Source organism: Myripristis murdjan, chromosome 7 (assembly GCF_902150065.1).
Source record: "Myripristis murdjan chromosome 7, fMyrMur1.1, whole genome shotgun sequence".
Classification (NCBI taxonomy): Eukaryota; Metazoa; Chordata; class Actinopteri; order Holocentriformes; family Holocentridae; genus Myripristis; species Myripristis murdjan.
In genome coordinates, this window is record NC_043986.1 from 30,885,629 (window position 1) to 30,908,354 (window position 22,726).

The 22,726-nt window shown below is 42.1% G+C and overlaps 1 protein-coding gene across 2 annotated transcripts in view; it reads right to left on the bottom strand.

Moving 5' to 3' along the window:
• Nucleotides 1–22,726, bottom strand: part of prex1 (phosphatidylinositol-3,4,5-trisphosphate-dependent Rac exchange factor 1) — a 107,362-nt gene that overhangs the window by 78,508 nt on the left and 6,128 nt on the right. For both annotated transcript variants that reach the window (XM_030055520.1, XM_030055519.1), the window contains exons 2-3: nt 3,366–3,431; nt 2,619–2,741 (exon numbers count right to left, since the gene is read on the bottom strand). In XM_030055520.1, coding sequence (XP_029911380.1) covers nt 2,619–2,741; nt 3,366–3,431 — 189 coding nt within the window. The remainder of the gene's footprint in view (nt 1–2,618; nt 2,742–3,365; nt 3,432–22,726) is intronic.

A 22,726-nucleotide genomic window follows, 5' to 3' on the forward strand; every position in this document is an offset into this window, starting at 1 on the left:
GGCCGTGGTCAAGGGCTACAGGTCGGAGGGTGCCAGCGGGGGCAGCCGATTGGCTGAGAGGTGTCAGTGTTGAAGTAAAGAAAGGTCATGGGTGGGAGAGGGAAGTGTAATGGATACACAGCAACAAAGATGGTGGCTGTGGGAAGGTCACAAACACAGTGGTACGCATGACATCCATGCACGCACAGTCACAGAAACATTTGTATCTGTACAGGATGTATATCATAACTTAACTGAGCACGTATTGGGATGTCATTTAATTAATTATATTACTACTAACAATACTATTTTGATGACACAGTTTAATTTCTACTAGTCATTGGCTGATGCTTATTATCAGAATGTGTGTGTTATATTGTTTTGCCAGCAAAGCTTTTTTTTTCCCTGTTATGGCAATAAAGCAGATTTGAAGTGGACTCACCGTCCAAGAGGGATACATCCAGACAATTTCATTCAGACATAATGGTTCAATTAGAAAGCGAAGCACCGCCAGCTTCCCCATCACCCATCCAGTCTGACCTCTCTATCTCCCAGTCTGACCTCCCAGCAATGGAAAAACCATGTTGCGCTTCTTAAATCAATTCCCCGCCCTGACCCCTGGCCCGGCAGACTCTGTGTAGAATGACCATGACGCCCCTAACACACATGAAGGTGGGTTGCAATGAGCCAAGTCAACAGCTATCCACCAATGTGAGTAAATGTAATTCATGCAAACAAGCAGGGAAATGGAACAATGCTGATTATTTAGCATTATTTGTGGGGAACTGATTGAGCAAATGGTGCACCGATTGAGTTTTAGTCATTTGTTGGAGGTGGAGCTGCTCTGGAAGCTGATAAGTCTAGCTGGCCCTGAAAGTCCAAAGCTATCTAGGTAGCTTGCCTGCAGATCCTCAAACGTCATAAATGCAATAGGCCCCAGAAGTCATGTCGTCATTTGTCTTTTTGAAACTTCCAGATCAAAAAAACAGACGGGGTACCGCTCTCAAAATAATATGACATTTGGATGTTTGTATATATAAAAAAAATGTTGTAGCTAGTGATTCTGGATTAATTTCCCTATGTTCCCAGTGTCCTGTGTTTCCCAGCTCTGTATTCAAGGGGTTATGGTGTGTTCACAGAATATTGAACTGGGGAACACACGACCCCGGGAACACAGACATGCTCCTATAATTCTCCATCTCTAAATACTTTCATTGTCATTCTTGAACAAAGAACAGATCAGACAAAGAAACAGACACCCAAGATAGCTAAACAACCATTTTTTATTGCCCAGCGGGAAGCTAGGGTGATTCTTGTGGTAAATTTATCGGTTAAAGCTGGAGCAGAACAGCCAGCCATTTATTTATGCAGCGCCGTTTTAGCTTTTTGCTGGCAACGTTTAAAAAAAATATTTCATTTGGACAGCAGCAGCAGACTGCAGTGTATGCATTTAAAAGAGAAACATGCAGATAAAATTGTCCAGGTTTTTTTAAAAAAAAAAAAAAAAAAAAAAGACTGAGACAGGGATGATCATGTGAAAACCCCATGTATTTGCCTCAAAGAGAAAATGCACTGAAACCAGAATTCAATATTTGGCAAAGGTTTGTAGTCAGCCTTACATCTGACCTCTAAAGGCTATGGTCATGAGTAAGTGAAAAAAAAGAAGTAATCACCACTTATATTGTTTTACTGGTTAGATGAGCTAGACTCAGAAAAAAACGGGAATCTTTGGCCTCGCCTAATTCAACCAATGAGATTGAAGAAAGGTTTGCACAACTAAAACTCCAATCTACAAGTAATGTTGCACTGAGAAAGTGGCTGATGAAGCAGAACGAGGTGGAATGCCCTGCTGTTTGTCAGGAGTTTGTGTGTCTTAGTGTAAGTGAATGCGAGAGAGTTTATCACAGAGAGGGAGAGAGAGAAACAGAGAGAAATGGGGGGACAGCGAGAGGAAGAGAGAGAGAGAGAGGGAGAGAGAGAGCAAGTGAGCAAATGAGAGCGAGAGAGCTTGAGACTGAGCGCTACCAGTGGAAGCATTGTCCCTTCTGCCGAGTGACACACCATCTCTTCCTCCCCGGACACAGGCCCTTCTTTGTTTGTTCCCTGGGGCCAAACGAGTTCAAACAGAGGGGAGTGGGGATGGGGGGTGGGGGCACGGAGCGGAGAGGAAGCCATGGAGGGATGGATAGAAAGAGGAGAGGAGGAGATGCCAGAGACAGAGCCTAGCACAGGCTGATGAAGAGGGAGGGGGGGAAGAGAGAGGCTCTTTTTTTTTGCCTGACAGGATGCAGGCTTGTTTGGAAAAAGAGGAAAAGGGGTGGAGGTAGTCGGCGTGTGTGTATGTGAGTGTGTGTGTGTGTGTGTGTGTGTGTGCGCACTCAGGAGAGAGGAGGGGGAAACGCATGTGAGAATGAGAGAATTAAGGGGTACATTCACAGCAGGCTTTGCACGCTTTCCCCCAGATCTGCGTTTTACGGGAATCCCATGAAAAAGAGTTTGTGTGCGCGTCTGCGTGGAAGAAGAATACCTCTGTGCACTGCAACATGCGTGCCCATGTTGCCCGTGTGTGTGTTTTTTGCATGCTTGCATAGGGCATGTGTTGTTTTATGTGTGTGTGGGTGCATGCGTGTGTCACTCACAAACTTGAGAAACACGTGTCCCAGTGCATGCTGAGGCTGGGGTTCGGGCTGCAGATTGGCCTCCACGGCAGACAGCACCTCTTTGTGCACCTCCAGGATGTCCTCGATGTTGGAAAACAAAATCTGTTGGGAGGGAGGTGGGCGGGGGGCGGCGTGGAGAGGGAAATACTACATTTTAGCTTGTGCATTCAACTCAGTGTAATACCCACACTGCAAAAACTCAAAATCTTACCAAGATTATTTGTCTTATTTCAAGTCAAAAATGTCTTATTCCTAGTCAAAATATCTCATTACACTTAAAATAAGACATGACCACCTCAGAAGTAAACTGCTTTTAGACAATTGTCTCTTGTTTCAAGTGAAAATTTGCTTGTTTCATTGGAAAAATTTGTTTCTTGTTTCTAGCTAATTTTCACTTATTTCAAGTGAATTTTCACTTTTTCCACTGGCAAATTTTGCCAATGAAACAAGCAAATTTTCACTTGTTTCAAGTGAATTTTTACTTGAAACAAGTGAAAATTGTCTAAAAACAAGTTACTTCTGAGGTGATCATGTCTTATTTTAAGTGTAATGAGATATTTTGACTAGAAATAAGACATTTTGACTTGAAATAAGACAAATAATCTTGGTAAGATTTTGAGTTTTTGCAGTGCAATCCTCTGGTGACCCAAAAACGGAGAAAAAGCTGAAATTTTGGCCGCACAACAAAAGCGTTCGATTAGAGGAGAACACAAAAGCGGGTCGTACCTTGACATGTTCAGGTGACAGACACTGTTGATCGTCTGCAGTCTGTCGGATTCTGTGCAAAAAAGCCTGAAGGGGAAAACAAAACAAGGCAGTTGTAGTTAAACAATGCAAGCATCAGTACATGCAATGGCCATTTCATTTATTTGCTCTAACAGACGCTAATAAAGCTGATGACAGTTTCTCAGAAATGAAATCCAGGCCTGTGAAGTCTCCCTTTTTTAAACCCTTTTCCCCAACCTCTTCCCATTTTTTCATTTCTCCCACTGATCTCCCATTTTCTCACACACACACATCCAATCCAGTCAGTGTTTTGTGTGAAATTTGTGTTGCCAGATAAAAACTGAGAGACTGTCTAATCTACTTCACTCATTACGCTTAATTTTTCTTGCGCTACCTGGCAACCCATGCCACACATCGTCAGAAAAGATCGGTGCACACCGGCTAATCCACACATGGAATGGCGATTTCAGATTTGAGACGTTGGATATTTTTATTTCTCTCTTAGCTGCGTTACTGCCGGTTTTGACGAGAAAAGCTGCCGTTTTTCACAGCTTCGTGCTGACGGGTATTGAAAGCATGAAATTCTTTTGAATGCCCTCACACGGTTTTGAGGATTGATCAACAAGATAGGCTTTGAAAATCCTGAGCTTCCCCATGTGCTGTGATGTGTTCTTTTGTGGTCTCTTCCCTCCTGATCCTTTCACATTTGTACTGTTTGCTTTTGAGGGAGTAGATACACACAGATACAAGCAGAGCAGCACAAAAGAGCGTAAGCCAATGAGCAAGGAGAGACTCACGTGAAAGTGCACTCCCATATTTTATAAAAACCTGCCTTGCTTGGAAGCAGAGATCAATGTTGTTAGGCCTCACTGTGTCAGATATGTTTGCCTAGGACTTTTCACTATATGACAGACGCCTTCTCATCGTCTTCTGACACTATAGGCGCCCGGTGCATAGATCTGTTGTAGTGAAGGCCGAGGCACTTGTGCATTCAGCTGTGAGACACCATCTGAAATAACTGGTTCAGTGTTGTGGCATCTTCACACACCATTTCACTCAAGGGTACCATAATAAGCTCATGTCAAATTGAGCATTACATGTCTGTGTATGTGAGTGTACATGCAGGCTCTTCAACCTGTCACTCAAAATCCTGATTTGCTTTTTTATATATATATATATATATAAGGATGCTGGAGAGAAGGGAACTGAATCTGCACACAGTTTCTTTCATTCTCTATTCCCCATTTCACTGTCACTGTTTCTCTCTTGGTGGCCTACAGACTGAGCTTGTCTTGGCCTGACTGTCTGCCTCATCTCCAGACACTGATGGGGGGAAAAAAATGGACGAGGGGGGGGGACGAACTGTATGTATCCCCAAAGTCTCTACATCTATACGCCTCTTGCCTGCTCTGTCTGACAGTCTCCTCCTCTCGCCTGTCTCTGCCTGTGTTTCAGTGTCTCAACTCTTCCACGTGGAAGAAGTGTGTTCCGAAGAAAAAAAGATGGCTCAATGATGAAATGTAAAGTGGCTCTAATGCAATAGGTGCTGCGAGAGCGCTGCTGTTCTATGTGGGCCACTATCCTGCATAACACCTGCCAGCCCAAAGCCACAATAAGCATCCACATACTATAAAAGTGTTACGATATTTAAAAGGACCATACCAGCAATTCTGAACGTTTGGCCCACATTTTACATTGCAGCATTTTGCAAATCATGTGGGGTACTCAAGATTTCACAACATATAATCAAAATCCCTCGACTTTTAAAATATGAATTTTTGGTTAAAATCCGCATCTTGAAATGTTCTGCCTCGGTGGCTGACGAAGATGTCGCCATTCATAAACCATGGAGCTGATAATGCACTGTGTGGGGCAAATGTTTCCCTGGGGACTATTTTCCCTGGTGGAGGGAGCATTTCACTCTGTCCCAGTTTCAAGTCATCAAAATGCAACAGTGCTGCTGCTTTTAGGAAAACTAATGTGGACGACTTTATTACAGTGATGGAATACTGCTGTGAAGAAAGTTTGAAATCTCAGAGTGTATTTTCATGTCATGATGGAATGAATGGAAACCAATGGCTGGGTAAAATGTAGGAAAAATTACATCACAGTATAGCAGAAACATGACGTATATACATTTTGTAGGTATTACACTAAACATGCAAAATCACCACTATGGTCCTTTAACTCACTTGCCTATAATGAAAGACTGACATTTATAATCACACATTGGCTCTAAAGATAGAGCACAGCCAACCAGACAGCCAGGCAGCTGTCATTGTTTCCTCTGAGACCTAACACTTAGCAGAAAAAAAAAAACTGGAGAGAGTCCTCCCAAACTAGTATTTACGCAGGTTGAACCAAAATAGAAGGCAGAGGTCCTTAGCCGTGCACTGGGACCTTGCTAATTAAAGCCGGTTATAAAAGGAAGTAGTAGTTGTAGTGTTCTTGACTGGCTTTGGGAGGGAGCTGATAGCGCTTGAGGCGTACACTAATTAAATCTCCCATATGGCAACTTGTACCATGTCCACACTGGAGGAGTCACTCATGTGAGAGATTGCCCCCTGGCAGGGAAGACAAGAAGAGCCAGGAAACAAGGCTTTCCTCAGTCCCTTTCAGATGGAGGAGCGGGGGGTGGACGTTGGTCGTGGCGGTGAGACGGGAGTGCAAGAAAAATAGAACAAGGGATGAGAAGGAAAAAGTGGAAAAAAGAGTGATGCTGCTGTTTTGGATGGAACAGAAGGTGAGGTAAACACAAGCCAAAGTCTCCAGACCTTAGAGTCATGGCTTATTGACAGCCACTACAGCTACCGTCCAGGAGAGACTCATTCCCCAGACGAAATGTGCCACACAGATGTGGCAGTGAGGAGGTCAGCAGGGGTGGATGGTGGGTAGAAGCAACAAAGAGGTCCTTTCAGTCCTGGGCTTGCTCTAACATGGCCTTTCTCACCCAGGATTGTATTGGCTGTCTGCATTGTTCCATTGCAAAGCACACACGTATTATTTGAAGAGGAAAGGGGAAGCTTTCTCTTTCCTCAATCGCAAGATAGCCACCGGACGGCAGGACACGGCACAAACAAGGGGCATTCACGCCACAGCACGCTTGTCTGTTTGGGCCAGGTGATAAAAATGCCATTCAAACTCAGATGGTACCAAATAACCACTCCAAAAAATGCAAGTCCTCTAAGAAAAGAACTAATAAAGTTCATTAGAAGAGAGACTGTAATCCAAACCAGCGACAAGATTCAACCCCAAAACACAAGGTTTGATGTGTAGAAGGGGATCCGTGTTGCCATGTCCACACTCAGCCAGGTCATTTGAAAACACATGTTTTTTCCCCTCAGTTTTAGCCCTTCATCCACACCATTTTCTACCCACCAAAAACAGAGCTTTCTCTCCAAGGTATGTAAATCTGAGAGCGCTGGCCTGGTATTGCCATGTGGATGGGGAAAATGGACTTTTCTGAAAGACAGTAAGTAAGTAAGTAAGATCCTCATGTGATCTAGCAAATGCTTCCACATTCCACATTGTCGAGCAGAAGTTGTGTTGCGTTTGAGTGTGTATGGCAGGCCTTTGCGAAAAGGGTCTGAAATGCTGTGAAAATGGTAGTGTGGTGAAGTGCGGATGCAAGGCCAAAACTGCTTTTTTCGAATGCACCCAGTTTAGTCGGGACATGGCCTGAGAGCTAAGAGTTACTCATGCTTGGTAAGCCCAGCATGAACAAACTGCACTCTGACTCGATGCTCATGTACTTCCCCGTGTGTTCTTAACTGGTCGAAACACTGGACAACGTAAATTATGGCAAAGAGCACAGTCCAGCATGTCTGTAGGTTACACGGACTGGAATCAGGTCTTGTGGCATGAAAGGATAAAACTCTGCCCCATAAACAAGCCTCTCATGGGTCACGTCACTTTTGTTTATAAGGCTTAGTTCATTTGTTCTTAGGCACTGTGAACCTAAACCAACAGAACACCAAAAAGGCAAGAGAGTCACCTTTTCCACTCTAGTGTGGAAAAGATGACTCTTCAACTGTAGGTGTGACTGCGGCCTCAGATAGCCCTCAGCCCATCATAAGTCAGAGAAAGCCATCTGTGAGGAACAGAAAGACGGTGCCACCCGGCACAGCCGCATGCATGTCTAAAAATGAGAGGTGAGTGTTAAAGGAACCGCCCTCTAAATTACTGGAAAGACAGAGATCAATCAAGAACAATAAACGCAGTAGTCATGGCGAGCATTGCAACTCTACACTAGCCATTGGACACAGTTCTTGAATGACTAAATTCAGCTCATTACTTCCAAATCAGCAGGCAGAGAGGCAGCACGTTACGGATGACACATGTTTATTTTCATACCCACATCTCAGGTGACCTTTCCGCCTGTTTTCCTACGTCAATTCGCCGTCATCGGTGTGTTCTTGTTCTAAGCTCAGTGTGAGCTCTCACCGGTTGATGGCGAATAAACAAGGTAAGGTAAGTGGAGGACATGATGTTCCATTGATGAGTACTCCCACTTTCAGACTGGTGAAGAAATTGGCTGATATGTTGCCTTAAATCAGATTCTGAGCATCTAAATGGACAAAAGCAGTCTGAAGGCCACAGCTCTCATCCAAAGCTGGTGAGGAATTTGTTGAGAGCGATTAACCTGGAGATGATTAATTCTGAAGGCGCGCCGCCTCAAGAAAATCTTTTGGTCCTTGAAAGGATAGATCTTAAATCTCCACTGATAAAACAAAGCTATACATTGTGTCCATCCCTAAATAACTATGTCTGTTGCCCCGGGCAACTTACATTGTGTGCATGAACAGCTCATTTCCTCCCAGATATGTAAAAATAACTCGATTCAGCAAGGACATCAATACGTAAAGTGTTAATAATAGTCTGTCAAATGGGACACAAATTCATTTTCGATAGCCTTGGATTCATAGTTATGATTCAGTGTGGCTGCACAGAGGCTCAGCTGCTGCATGGAGCGGAACAGAGATATTGCACATGACGGTCTCTTGCCAGGGGGTGATGGGCTGTTATGGGGAAACTGCTCATGCTGCAATCCCACAGGAGACTAGTAGCAATACTCTGGACCTCCAAGAAAGACCACAAAACATCTGTCGAGGACAACACTAATGCAGACTTATACCACCCAGATGTCAGTCCAGCAAAATCCTGAAAATATGAACCCTTCGGCTGCTAAAGTTGTCAAAGCAATAAATTATGTGTCATATGAGAAAAATCCATGTCAAAATATCAAACATGCATGTTCATGCGCAACGAGTAGAATATTCTTTTGGAGGCCTGCGTGGTTCATGTATTACGCCTTTTGATCGCTGAGCTTTTGCTGTAATATCAAAATGTATCAGTCACCGGTGCAGCACAACTGCAGCAAAAATGATAATCCCAATCATCTGACTAAATATTGTGATATTGAACACATTAATCACAATTATTTGCCTTGGTTTGAGAAAACATTATTATTGCATGTTAGCATGATAAGATGAATTTTATTTATTCATTTTTCCAATCACGCATTTCTCAAAGAAGCAACACGTTTGTTGTTTTCTCTGTTATCATGACCTATGCACTGAAAAATGTTTTCATCTTGAGAAATGACAGAGGGGCTTTCCTGTCCAAGGCTGTCGGGACTGTCTAACAAATTACAAAACAAGTCATCCTGGAAACATAATCAAAATAGTGATATACAAGTAACCTCATTGTTCAGCTCTATCACTCACACACAGACTGAGCTATCAGCACCATTTACCATGAAGTAGTAATATAGCAAGAGCACGTCCCATATTCTTGGTGCTTATCAGTGTTTGTGTGGCAGAAAACATAATTAATTAGTCCAGGACTTTATGGCAAACTGACTGAATGTGAAACATGCCTGGAACAGACTCAGTATGCAGAAAGACAACGTGAAAAGAAGTACCCAACACACACACACACACACACACACACACACACACACACACACACAGATCCAGCTAATGGTCCTGCTAAGCCTGGTCCACAACGAGCAAATGCCTACAACACGCTAAATACAACTGGAGATTCACCAAACTAATGACTGATTAATGTTTAATTAGTCAGCCATCTACCTAATGGCTTCCAGGTATTGGGCCCTCTTCATCCTGGCCTTCACAGCTTTAATACTTAACACTGTAGGCGATGGAGGCATTGACAGCCCTGTCAGAACTTACTTGGAGTTCTTTTTTATTGCACAGTAATTGTTCTTGAATTATTCATTTTCTTCTTTCTCTCTCCCTCCTCCCTCTTTCCATTTTCTCTCAACCTCGAAAGCATGCTCGTTTCAACTCCATTACATGACAGGAGTCGCCACAGGGGCAAACTATTAAATTTTGACAGCAATAACTAGATATTAGGAAAATGTCACCTGATATTAAAATCGCTATTTCTTGGCAATATCTAAAGACACCAGGTCCTGGAGAAAATGCATGTATGTGTTAGTTGCATGTGTATTAAATGATAGTGCCGATTCAATATGTAATGTGAATCTGTAATTAAGTAAGCATTGCAATTCGATAATGCAAATTCTTGCGATTTTGAATCACTTTTTTTTTTTCAAAAACTGGACTATAAGAAGCTGAATCACACTTCCAATGACAATCATAAGCAAGTCAGTCAAATTCACTTTGAGCTTTTAAATATTTGTTCCAGGTCTCCACACACAAAGTCCTGCTGTGTGTGTGGAAACCTAGAATATCGCTTTACAAATGGACTTATGTGTCTCGCTTATTTCCACCTTAAATAAAATTAAATATACCTTATAACAAAGACAAAATATTGATTCTGAATCAGCATGGCGAAAAAAAAAATTGTGACTTCTAAGTGAATCAATTGTTTTAGCATCCTTAAATGATGTGTGGCTTCAGGTTTGAAATGCAGAATTTGTGCACTGCCGCAGACATCTAAAGGATGAAGGCTTTGAGCTTCTGTGTGCACTTGAACGTTCCCTGAAAAGGAACATCAGATCCATTCAAGAGGCTGAGTGATCTAGTTCAAACAGTGAGAGCCAATCCCATACAACCTTTGACACAAGCCTGTGAGCTTTGCATTGCATGTTAGCTTTTCATTAGCATTTTCACAATCCCCGACACCCCCCCCTCATTTACAAACAGTTGTACAAGTCAATTAGTTTACATACAAGCTGTCAAATGTGTCACTTGCTGAATGGTGCAGAGGGCCGGAGTTGCAACACGTTAGGGTGGGGAATTTCAACAACCTGAGAGTCACCATTCATTTAATTGCAGCTATTGACATGCCTGAGCGCCCTGCAAAGACTGGGGACAGGTTAAAAAATCCGAAACTGCAACAAAGGAAGTTTGCAATTCGTGTCTTTATTGCCGTGTTTATGCGTGCAGCATTGAAACAGGAAGTGAAAACAGAGCCGTAAGATTGAAAAAAAGCCACTTTATTGAGACGTCTAAATATTTGGCAAGATTTTTTTTATCCTTCCCAGCAGAAAGGCAGTGGCTCAGCTGAGCAGGGAGGGGAAATGAACACTACATGTACAGCCCCATGACGCAAAAGCAGCAAATCAAACGGAAGTGTCCAACTCGTCTGACACGGCTGAAACCACGGCTGCAAACCAAACTGTGCAAACTGACATAGAGCTGCAACTAACATGATTAGTTTGCATTGTTTTCTTAATTAATTTATTAGTTGTCTGGCCCATAATGTGTCAGAAAATGGTGAAAAATATTGATCACAATTCCCCACAGCCCAAGGAGACGTCCTCAAATGTACTGTTTTGTCCCAACCAACAGTGCACATCCCAAAGACATTTAGTTTACTGTCATCGAGGACTAAAGAAACCAGAAAATATTCACATGTGAAAAGCTGGAATCACAGAATTTTTAAATTTCCCTCTTGAAAATAACTCAGATTGATTAATTGATTATCAAAGTAGTTGGCAACTAATGCATCTCTAAATTGAAGGATGCAAATGATGTGCCCAAATATAAAAAAAAATGTCAAATCTTTGACTAGTTGTTGTAAAATTATCATTTTTCCATCAGCATGCACTTTATCCTCAACAGTTTTGTCATAGCATACTCTTTTCAGCGGACCAAAGAATACCTAATGACTTGTGCCTCATCATTATCAATATAAAGAGTCATTACAATGGATTCCGTTGAACTCACAGAAATACATGACAAGACGTCTTCATTATTTACACTGTTGGTTCTCAACTGGTGGGTCGCAATCCAGAAGAGGACTCCAGGTCAATTCTGAGTGGATTCCACTTTGCCAGAAAACCATTCTTAAGTGCAGCTATCAGTACAGCGGATTTATTTTGAACTTGTGGGAAAAAACAAAAACAACACTAAAAACTGAGACTACAGTTTCTGACTAATAAAATTTTAATCTTCATGGGTGAAAGTAGTCAAATACTATGTTGATTACTACACATTTTATTTTTGCAAAGTCAAATTGACTGGCTCTTAATTGTGCCTATGTGTGGACCCTGCCCAGTTGAGACCACAGATTTACACATTCTGCCCATCATAGCACATGGCAGGCTGGGAAATTTTGCCACGGTTTAGACAACACTGTCCACTGCCACCACAGACAGAGCAGTAGCCATTCGTTCAACACCAAGAACTGGCATCAGCACTGACCAAGACCACGTCCCATATGATCAACACCCGAGGGGTCAACTGCGGGTTGGTGGGGTTGGCTGATTGTTGAGATTAGCGAAGCGAATAGGGGCCAGACAGTGAGGTGTGAAGATGCAGATGGTCCATATGCTGGTGTGGGTGCGGCATTCGCTCCACTGGACAGTGAGTAAAAAGCCTGCTGCCTTGGCATCTGCCTCGTCTGCTTCTAAACAGAGCCATCTACCTGCAGCCAGTCTGGCAGCATACATGATCTAAGAGTAGATCACATCAGCGTGTTCCCCACATCTAATGGAAGGCCACTTTTCATCAGCTGGCATGGCTCTGACTGCTACATTTTTGGTAGAACCAAGTTTAACACCCTTTTCTAAGTTCATGAAACTGTGAAACTGTGAAAGCTCAGGCAAGAGTAGGACTAGACAACTGGCTATAATATCATCTCATCATTTTTCAGATTTTTGATTTATCACCATATTTGAAAGCACTTGGCTTTCCAATTTAAATTACACTTAAAGTAAAGTACATCAGTCAGGTTTTTCCAGCTTTAAGGTTCATGACACTTAAATCAATCCTTAAACAAATAGATAACACTGAATAACAATTAGAGAATTATAGCTGCACAATTTTGGAAACATTGCGATACATTTTTTCTGCGATATATATTGTGATATGGAAAAAAAAAAAACAGGCAATTGTACAGATATACAACAATTAATCAGAATTTTCATCATGAGGCTACGTTAAAGACAAGACAACAAGACAAACCCCCTCTGCTTTCTACCACACTTGGTTCAGCCCTCTGCCACCCCTCCAGAAACCTCCTTTGGATTTGGGCTCCTCCACTTTTGGTTTCTCTATGTGACTCCGACAGTGGCGTGGACAAGTGGAGAGGCAACAGGTGGAGAGGTATTTGAGAAAAGTAACATATGTGTTTTGATAAACTTTACAAATGGACAAATGTGTTTCAGTTGCATTATTTACATGTAATCTACCATTTCTAATGATGTTCAATTGTATGCTTTAATTGTCTGTTTGCTGGAAGATAAACAGGCCTCCTGGCTGAGGATCATTATCTCAAACTCCTCTCAAACTCCAACTCAACAGATTTATATATATGTATGCAGATAAGTGTGGATATTGCAAGCTTTGTGTGTGTGTGTTAAGTGTTTCTTACATTAGGGGACAGACCAGCCCCGTTACAATAATGTTTTTGCTTTTAACCAGCTCCGGGATGACTCACTGATCACCTGCCTGTGGCATCCAGGCGACACAGCCACCGCGTCTCGTGCATGTTTACAGGCCGGTGACATCAGACTCTGCACACACAGCAAATCACTAGTCACAGTCATTCTCGTGCAGTTTATCAAACAACCCAGATTGGCAGCGCTCATTATCAGGTTGTGGTCGGTGACTAGTGGGACTGCTTTGGGTGTGTGATGATCTGATCGAAAGCACCCTTTCACCAGAGCTCATAGTGAACCGATCGCTGTGCAACAAACTCAAGCAACACTTACATTATATCAGTCGGGCTTTTCTTGTGGATTAGTCACAGAAAATGAGAAACTTGCAAGTTGTAGCATGACGTGTTTGAGTTAACTTGCCTTACTTGACATTGTACATCCGGCAATGTGACTATTGCACATATGTGATAAGTATGCTGGCACGATATAACATGCAGCCCTATAGAGAATAAATAAAAAAGTTCAAATTGCACTACTTTGAACAAAAATGTTGAACACTATACATTAAAAAATAAAATAAATATCTGGACAGTTAGCACAGAAATTCCCCCTGATTTGATGCAACCCACAGATATTTTCAGGAGTGACAAAAAGAATATTATATAAAATAATTATAAAATATAAATAATACAATAATATATCATATAATTCTTTTATTATTATTATTATTATTATTTATTTATTTATTTATTTTTTACAAATTTCTAATCTTACTTCTTTTCTATTTCTTGTAATTTCACTTACAGTTATAATATATTCTCTTGAGAACTTGAGCATTTGCAGTTTCCCCTCGGGGATCAATAAAGTATTTCTGATTCTGATTCTGAATATTATCGTCAGGATGCGGCTTTCATTCAAGATAGTGTATTCACATTAGAGATACATGCAATGCCTTTATATTACTGCTGCCACATGCATTTTAATGGCTTTTAAAAAAGCAATACAATGCAGCTGATAACAGTACTGTAAGAGAGCATACATTTGCAAGATTTCACAGCAGTATACCTTGAAAGACGGTATACCATCCAGTCCCAAGGATTTAGGTAGAACAAGCATTCTCGTCACATCACAATTTGGCAATGAGTAACACAATATCTCAACATGGGAAACTCTACATGAGCATAACTACAACACGAAACGTCAACAGGGAAAGAACTAGAGAGAAGTGAAGCGATGTCACAACTCTCAAACTGGGTCAAGTTGCGAAAGGGGAGTAAATTCAGTCAGTCACACTGTGTCAAAGCTGCCGGAGCCTCTGTCATGTTGGTTGCAGGCAGAGCTGCACGAGGGTCACTTCACATACAGTCATGAGGAGAGGATCCCTTTAATTGGTGTGTTTATGTTACAGGAAAGGTTAGCCAGACTAAAAAGAGATTCATGGGAAGATTAATGGGCTCATGAGAACATGGCCTAATTATGGACATGTTTGATCATGGGGCCTTGATGGATAGATCCATCAAGGGTTCTCTGTAGATGTAGGAGGTTAATAAAGACATCCTGCACTAAAACAGGAAAAAAAAAAACTTCATACAGCTAATTTTGCGGTGGGGGCAAGTAGCAAAGCTATACAAACATGTCAGGGTTACATAAAGGGAAGTGTGAGCGTCTGAGTCCGTTTCTAAACGCTCTCTCACTTTGCACAGCGCCTCTGAATTGCTGACAGTCAGATCCTCTAGAGCTTCAAGCTAAAGAGCAGGAAGGGGGAGCCGCAGTGGCAAAAGAAAACGCAGGAGTCACAAAAGAGGCTGCACAGCTGTTGTGGTGACACTACAAGGACAATGGAGGGGATGACTTAGGAGTAAGTGGTAGAGGTCAAAGAGGTCAGATGGTATTTCTGGGATTAATTGTTACCATGAATCACACCATGGCCTTTTCTCTGGAAGTTGTGAAGGTTATGATGCAATGAGTGACCGTGTGGAGTGGAAACAGCCTGTGGCATAAAACGATCCCAAAACAAATCTCATCAGCTTCTGGTGTCCCAATATTGGATCATGCTGCCATGATCCAATGAAATGTTCTGCTGACGGAAATGATCAGTTTGAAGAAATACATGAGCAGCCTTTTGGTATATTAGTGAGTGGAACTGCTTTTTCCATCAGTTCACTCACGTTCATCATCCTGTGTTCGTGAAGTGTGTTCTATAAGCTAATCATGAGAGGGAAATCCTGAGATGTGGCACTGACCTGCCCGATGATGTCCTTCCTGCTTGTCAAAGGCACAAGTGCAGATTTACAGGAAACATATGGGAAATGCATATGAAGATGATATACTGGCATGTCAAATGCGTCCTTGCACCATTTGTTTGAAAGTGTCCCGTGCAAATCATCTTAAAGTACAAGAAAAGCATATTCTAGCAATTCTATTAACCTGTTCATTTCTGTGTCTATGCAAACATTTCAGTCACCCATCAGACACATGTTATTTCAATGCTTAAATCATAAACTTTGTGATGCTGAATTAGGACAAACTTTTCTGGGAGTAGATGACGGGCATCCCAGCAGCTTTTCCATGACTAAACTGCAGAGAGTGTTACTGAAGGGCTGAGACTGCAAAACAAGCCCATTTTCCTGTTTGTCCACGGCTATACATCAGCATTCAGCAGCGACACTGGGCCATCTCACTCGACTCAGTGCTGGCTGGGCCATCTCACAAGAGACCCCCGTGTATCAGGAACAGCTCTAATACTTGTCAAGGTTTTTCTACCAGGCCCTGAGAGCCCCTTTTCAATTCACTTCAGTTCCCACACCTACTGAAAAAACCCTTACACAGAATCGCAGATCCACAGATTCAAGACTTTTCTATGTAAGTTCTCAGGTCACCAGCCCCAAACTCTCTGCCCCCCTACCTCCAACAAAAAACAACACCAAGCTAAAAACATTGAGGGCCCCTCTTTATTTTGAAGAGGGGATAGGGCTGGCTCGCCAAAGAGGGGGACAGGGCAGTTTTGGAGAAGGGATGGAGGCCATTTTGGGGTCGACATGGCATGAAATTGAATAAATAAATGAAGAAATCCCTTCTTTGTGGCCAGGACGCATCGGAGCCAGAGAAAGGCCCGTGGCGCTGCCACAATGAGGGACCCCAGCAAACCCAAGCAGGCTTCTTTCTCTCTGAAGCCGTAATTCACAACTCTCCCCTACCCTCCAAAAACTCCCTCAACTCCCCCTTTTACCCTCCCCTCAATCCCTCTCTCTCTTCCAAGAGAAACCCTTTTTGGCAGAGCCCATCGCCAAAACACAAAGTCTTCTTTGAGTCTTGTCCTGCTTTTTTTTTTTCCCCTCACTCACTCACTTCCGCTTTAAAGGACTTTAAAGTTCAGGGCTCTTTGAGTGGCTCACATGGGCGGAAACGGAGCTCTACAGGGGGATGAGACAGTGTCTCCACCACAGAGAGCTCTCAAAGTCAGACAGGCAGGCAGGACCGGACCAGAGACTTCCTGTTTAAGACAACACAGCAGCCAGACTGCCTGCTCATCAAGCCCACGTCAACTCTGTTCCATTCATGAACAGATGATACAAATTCATTACGCCAAGTGCACAAATCTTCAGTGACACCCATAGTGCGACATTTCACAGCCTGGTACTGGCTCAGCAAAACAAGCCTGGTCAGGACCATCATCCTGCTTGGATTAAAATTCTTAGGGACACTAAACACTAACACTAAATTCTTGTATTTTTTGGCATGAGCACATTCACAGTTAAAGACATTAAACGTTGGCACAAAATATGGGTTATTTTGGCAGATGTAATCCAAAAATATCAGTACAGCCCAACAAAAACCCATATTGGTATATGTAAGAACTAAATGAACAACTGAGCAAAAGGAAACAAGGCCAACACATAAAACAACTGAGCAACTGATGTATCAACACGGCATGACGAAAGTAAAGCAAGTGAGAAGTCCCGGCGTTTGACTTCCTCTTGGTTTCCGTAATGATGAAGCCTGGTTTCTGCTCTGACCCGCCCTGTTTTTATTGGCCAAGTTGGCATAAAGCATGTAAAACTGAGGAGGGGCCCTTTTTTTTAACCATCTCATTTAGCTAGGTGCTCCGGCACATATAATGAATCCCTTATAAATGTCCTTTATGATGCCTCTGCTCTTTCATGTTAGGCAGCTTCTGCGACATAATCACAGACACACTGTCACCTTAGTCATCAAGCAGCCATAGGAACAAAACACACAAAACACAGATTTGCAGAAGCTTGGGAGACTCTCTTTCACTACAGACCTTCTGGTAATGATATTGTGAGTAGATATTTGCACACGGAGACACATAATGTGAATAGTTAGTGATGCACATTTGCAGACACGTAAACCTGAAAACCGCTCAATAAGGACGCTGTGTCTTTCGATTTCGTTGCTGTTTTGTCTACAGTGTTTTTAATAAATAACTAATATTTGCCTATTTTCCATGCTGTCATACAAGTTTCATCTCTTCGAAATAGCTACCTAATTTCATATCTACCAATTATGACACTCTGAACGCAGTTTTGTCTGCGAGGCCTTGTTCAAAGCGGCTGTCCCATTGAGCGGTGACATGTGGTGCACTGGAGATAACATCACGGGCCAGATTGGAGAGGCCATCTGGACGTTTGGACGTGTGCTTTTCAGTGGTGGCAGACTTAGGGATCACAGACTGGATCAGAGTGTGGTGTTGAGTGAGCCATCAGAGACTTGTGGAGCTTCCAATATAGACCAGAGACTATATGAGGGAGAAGAGGTAGCAGAGCCGGTTATTAAAGGACAAATCCATATCCCGATCCTCTTACACTGCTAGATCTGATCAATTTCAGCGGTTCAGTGTAGTCCAGGAGTTATTTTGTAGCAAATTAATAATTTGCTTTTTTTGGTGTACTTCAGTTCATCTCAATTAGTGTTTTCCTACACTTTACTGAATGCCTTTCAACAACAAGGCATATGTGCATACAAATAAACCTGGTCAACCTTTTAGCTCATGAGCATTGGAGAGCGCCAAGGATCAGACAAGGCCTGACACCAAATCCTGATGTTTACGTTTGATTTTATACATCACTATAAGGCACTATATAAGCACTATATAAGGCACAGTGCTAACAGCTGTTTTTTTTACTCTGCTTAAAAAGACAGATTTGGTATTTTTCAACCTAGGCCATATTAAAATGTTTTTTATTCATCATTTATAACCATTCAGAGCACATCCTCACTGGCTGCTTGGCTGATGAGAAACTTACCATTCTGCTGTACTTTCTTTCTAGCCTTCAACAGAATCCAACAGGTCATTTCTAACCATTGAAAATGTCTTTTTTGATTATAGGAAAATCACAGTACAGTCGAATACATTTTGAAATTGCCCACTTAAAAACAGTTGCTTTTAACAAGTTTTATTTTGCATTCATGATAATACACTGACTTGTACACATCCATTAATTTGAACGCAGACCTCAGAATTTCTGTCTTGCAAATTTTTGACCTGTGAAGACGAGTTCACAGTGTAGGATAAATGAATCCTCACAAGAAGGAGAGAACTCTTGAGAAGACACCGTGAGTGCAATTTTGTCGGAAATTAAAAAAAAAAAAAAAAAAAATCAACCCTTTGCTTTAAGGTTGATTGTTCCCTTTTAGAAAGATTAGCCACTGGTTAATGTGGTCCAATGATGAAATGACACAACTATATATATATATATATATACATATATATATCAGTATGGTGTGTTTGGCATGCCACACTATTGCAGTGTGCACTGGTACCAAGCCACATAAAGTACCACACTTGGTATTCAACTAGGCAGACACAAGCAGCATCATGGGCACGGACACAAAGACAGTGGTGCTAAGGAGCTGAATTAGCACCCCACCATGTTATGCTGGCCATGAGACATGGCAGGAGGAAGATCAAAGACGGCACCCACTGGTCTTGCATCAAACAGAAGATGGTGACCAACCTGATCCAGGGAGTTGCATTCAGTGGACAGGCCAGACAGCAGCTAGACGACACCTTGTCACAAACGCCTCTTTTTTAGCCTTGAAAACAGATACAGATGACCTATATTTCTCCCTCAACTTCTCTTTGTGGCAGCAACTGATGCGAATGACAACAGCTAATGTTAGCTACCACTTCTAAAAGTGATCTTTCTGGGATCACTTTGGTGTCACTATAATGTATCTCTGCGCAAACCAAAATAGAGCGAGACAGTGTACAACCTGACCCTGACCCATGACCCCGAATCACGTGACGTGTACGACGAAACAGCCAAACAAACAATATTATTAACAACCCCATTCAGTCACACAGGCAGATTTTTTTTTTTTTTATTTAGAAATGTCAGAGACCTGTTGTGTTTACGGGTTATGGAAAATAAGAGCCAGAGGCAAAATCCGGAAAAATTGGGACTTTGCCATGTCAAAACCGAGTAACATTTCCATTAAAGTTTCATGTCAACATGCGAGAACAAAACCATCGCATTAACAGCTCAAGCATGTATGACTCAAGCATTGAACACAGAGTATTAGCTGGCAAAAATGTCATCACACTGGACCCATGCCATAATAATAGCCCTTCAGCATCCAGGCACACAAAATTTGTCAGCAGCTGTCAAGGGCAGTTAATGCAATGATGACAGAATAGTCAGCCTCCTTAACCCATGGGGGTAAAAGCATGAAATCTCAGATAATTACCAAACTAAAATCTTTTACCTTACAGCTACTATTTTTTTTTTTTTTTTTAAATTGACAATCATGATAAAAAAAAAAAATCACCACATGCTGTCCCTATTTTCAGCCCTGCCAGTTTTGAGAGCAGCCCTTGGTTGTGTTAACAGGTTAGTTAATGCGGTGTTGTTTTATATTCCATGTGTGAATGGAGCTGAGCTGGTTGAGACCACCTCTACGCTGCTCTTCCACCTCTCCTCAGGCTGGCTGCTGTGCTCTTAAGGAGGTGTGTACACACTCAGCATGCTTTATTATTAGCATTCTTAAGCTGAACCGCAAACGATGCAGACACACTCCCCATCCATCACCATTGTCACAAAACACACACACCAGCCATTTGTCTTCCAGGGGACCTGCGGTAGCAAGGTTAACATTAAGACGAGAGTTCGGCCTTAAGCATAGATCACACAAAACGATTTTGACACCGGTTCGAAGCCAGACTGGACCTTACAGACTCCAGGGAGGGCTGAAAACTAGAGAATCTGGTCATTTCACCTGACACGATTTTTTTTCTAACATATTTGATTTTGTCTGGCCCACTCTGGTCAGGCTTATGCTGTGTGATGCAGTCCAATACTCATCAAGAGTGAAATGTCAACCTGGCAGCAACAGCCAAAGGACATTTATCTCACGGAGAAAGAAAAAGGGAATAAACTTAAGGAAAATGGAAAGAGAAGCACATTGAACAACAGCAGCCATTCTAAAAGAAGGTTTATATCAGCAAGATTTCCAATTCCACTAAGTTGCCACACTATCTGATATCAGCTAACTCATAAAAATGGTAATGTGTCTGGATTAATCGACATAAAATTAAGTCGAAGCAATTTCATGCAAAAATATTCAGTAATGTTAACTTTGTAATAATGACACTTTAAAATACACTAGGCTATAGCCTTGGTACTTTGAAGAAACAAACAATAGGACACCTGTTAGGGCTGGGCAATATATCGATATATCCATATTGGGATATGAGGCTAGGTATTGTCTGGGATTTTAGATATTGTAACATTATGATCTGACATAAGTGTTGCAAGTGTTCAATTTTCTCAACTTATTAGACAATTCTAGCTCTGTTATTTGTTTCTCGTTGGTCATCAGATGCACACTTTTAATGACTGTTTATCACAACTCTCATGTGTGAATATCTTAAAAAAGCACCAATGAAATATTGTCACAATATCGATATTAAGGTATTTGGTCAAAGGTATTGTGACATTTGATTTTGTCCATAACCCCCAGTTCTAAGTGTTAGCAATGGTCGGGCATGACCAGGGCAGTACACTGGAGTAGTGCTGTAGCCAAACCTTCAACTGAACATGTCCGCTCTATCACCTGTGCTTCAGCAGGAAGAGTGGAATGCTGTTTTATGCTTGTTTTGTTGGCTAGTATTTCCCAGTGGGGCAAATAACCTTTGACCTCCTAAAGAACCCACACATGTGGTTGTATTTGAGAAAGCGAACAAACGTTGGAAGCCCACTGCGTGTGTCCCTAAACCAAATAATAGGCCAGTTCCCTGGGGAAGGCAATGCTAATTCCTGGGAGACTTTGCAAAGACTTTTTTTCAGCATACTTCCTCGCTATTCAACTCTAAAAAAAGAGTTGAACAGACTTTGCTGCACAATTATTGCGCCCACTGTCTCGCTACTGGTCCTGACTCTGCTTGGGTCATGATCCCAAAGGTGACATTAGCGATCTCATGTTGCTGTACTTTAACAATCCAGGCTAGGTCACGGACTGTATCACATATCAGCCTGTTGAAAAGCACTTCACAGGACTTTTCAAATCCACTGCTGCGGGGCTGTTTTTTACCAGTTCCTCCAGTCATTAAAATGTCCCCGTGTGAACCAAACAGCACGTATGAATAGTCTCTTTGCTCTGCATTCTTGACAGAGCATAGTCTGAAATCTGACAGAGAGAGGGAGAGAAAGAGAGAGAGAGAGAAATCAGCAATATTGTGCTGCCCTTCAGTTTTAAGGGACTAAGATTTCCTGATATAACACATTTCAGATTCCACAGGCTGCGATCTTGAATAGGTTCTCTAATCAACCACCTATGGAGCACAGCTAACAAATATTAATTTAATCAAATAAAGAACTGTAATCAAATGTAGGCTACATTTCTAGAATTTTTTAACAAAATCTCTAAATGCTAAAATCACTTCCCTCCTGTGCCAGGCTACTTGACTGCTGTGAACACCCACTATAGGGACAATATGAACCATAGCACGTGAAAAAAACATTGCTGCAGCAAAAGCAAGGGGGGGTTGACATCATGTATGCCTCCGGGTGCTACAGTGGTTTAGACTTGTTAACTTGAATTCCAAAAATTCCTGGTGCAGTCTTATGCCTTGGAAAAATGGCTTATCAACACACATGACCGAACCGGGAGCTGGCATTTCTCTCCCTTTTAATGCAACAATATGCTGCAAAGGGCTGGCACTGGAGCCATGGCAATACCCAGACGTAGTAACTGTCCAGATTGTGATGGAAGGGTGCACAGAGGTTAAAACATTTCACTCAATCTGCAGGCAATGCATTGACCAATGAAAACCAATTAAAGGAGATAGCATCAGTAATGACTGATGGGACAGAGGTGTCCAATTTTCAGTCTCAGAGTCCTTTTTTCATCTATTTTTTCCTGCACTTCATCAAAACAACAGCATATCTGTCTTGATTGGATGCTGCCTGCAGCCCTTGGCTAGTTAATGTGGGAGTTACGAGGTACATGATGAGGCTCCGTGTCCTGCCTCTTAAGTCTTATTAAGCAGCAGCAAGTTTTAGAGCCCAGTAACAATAAAATCCCC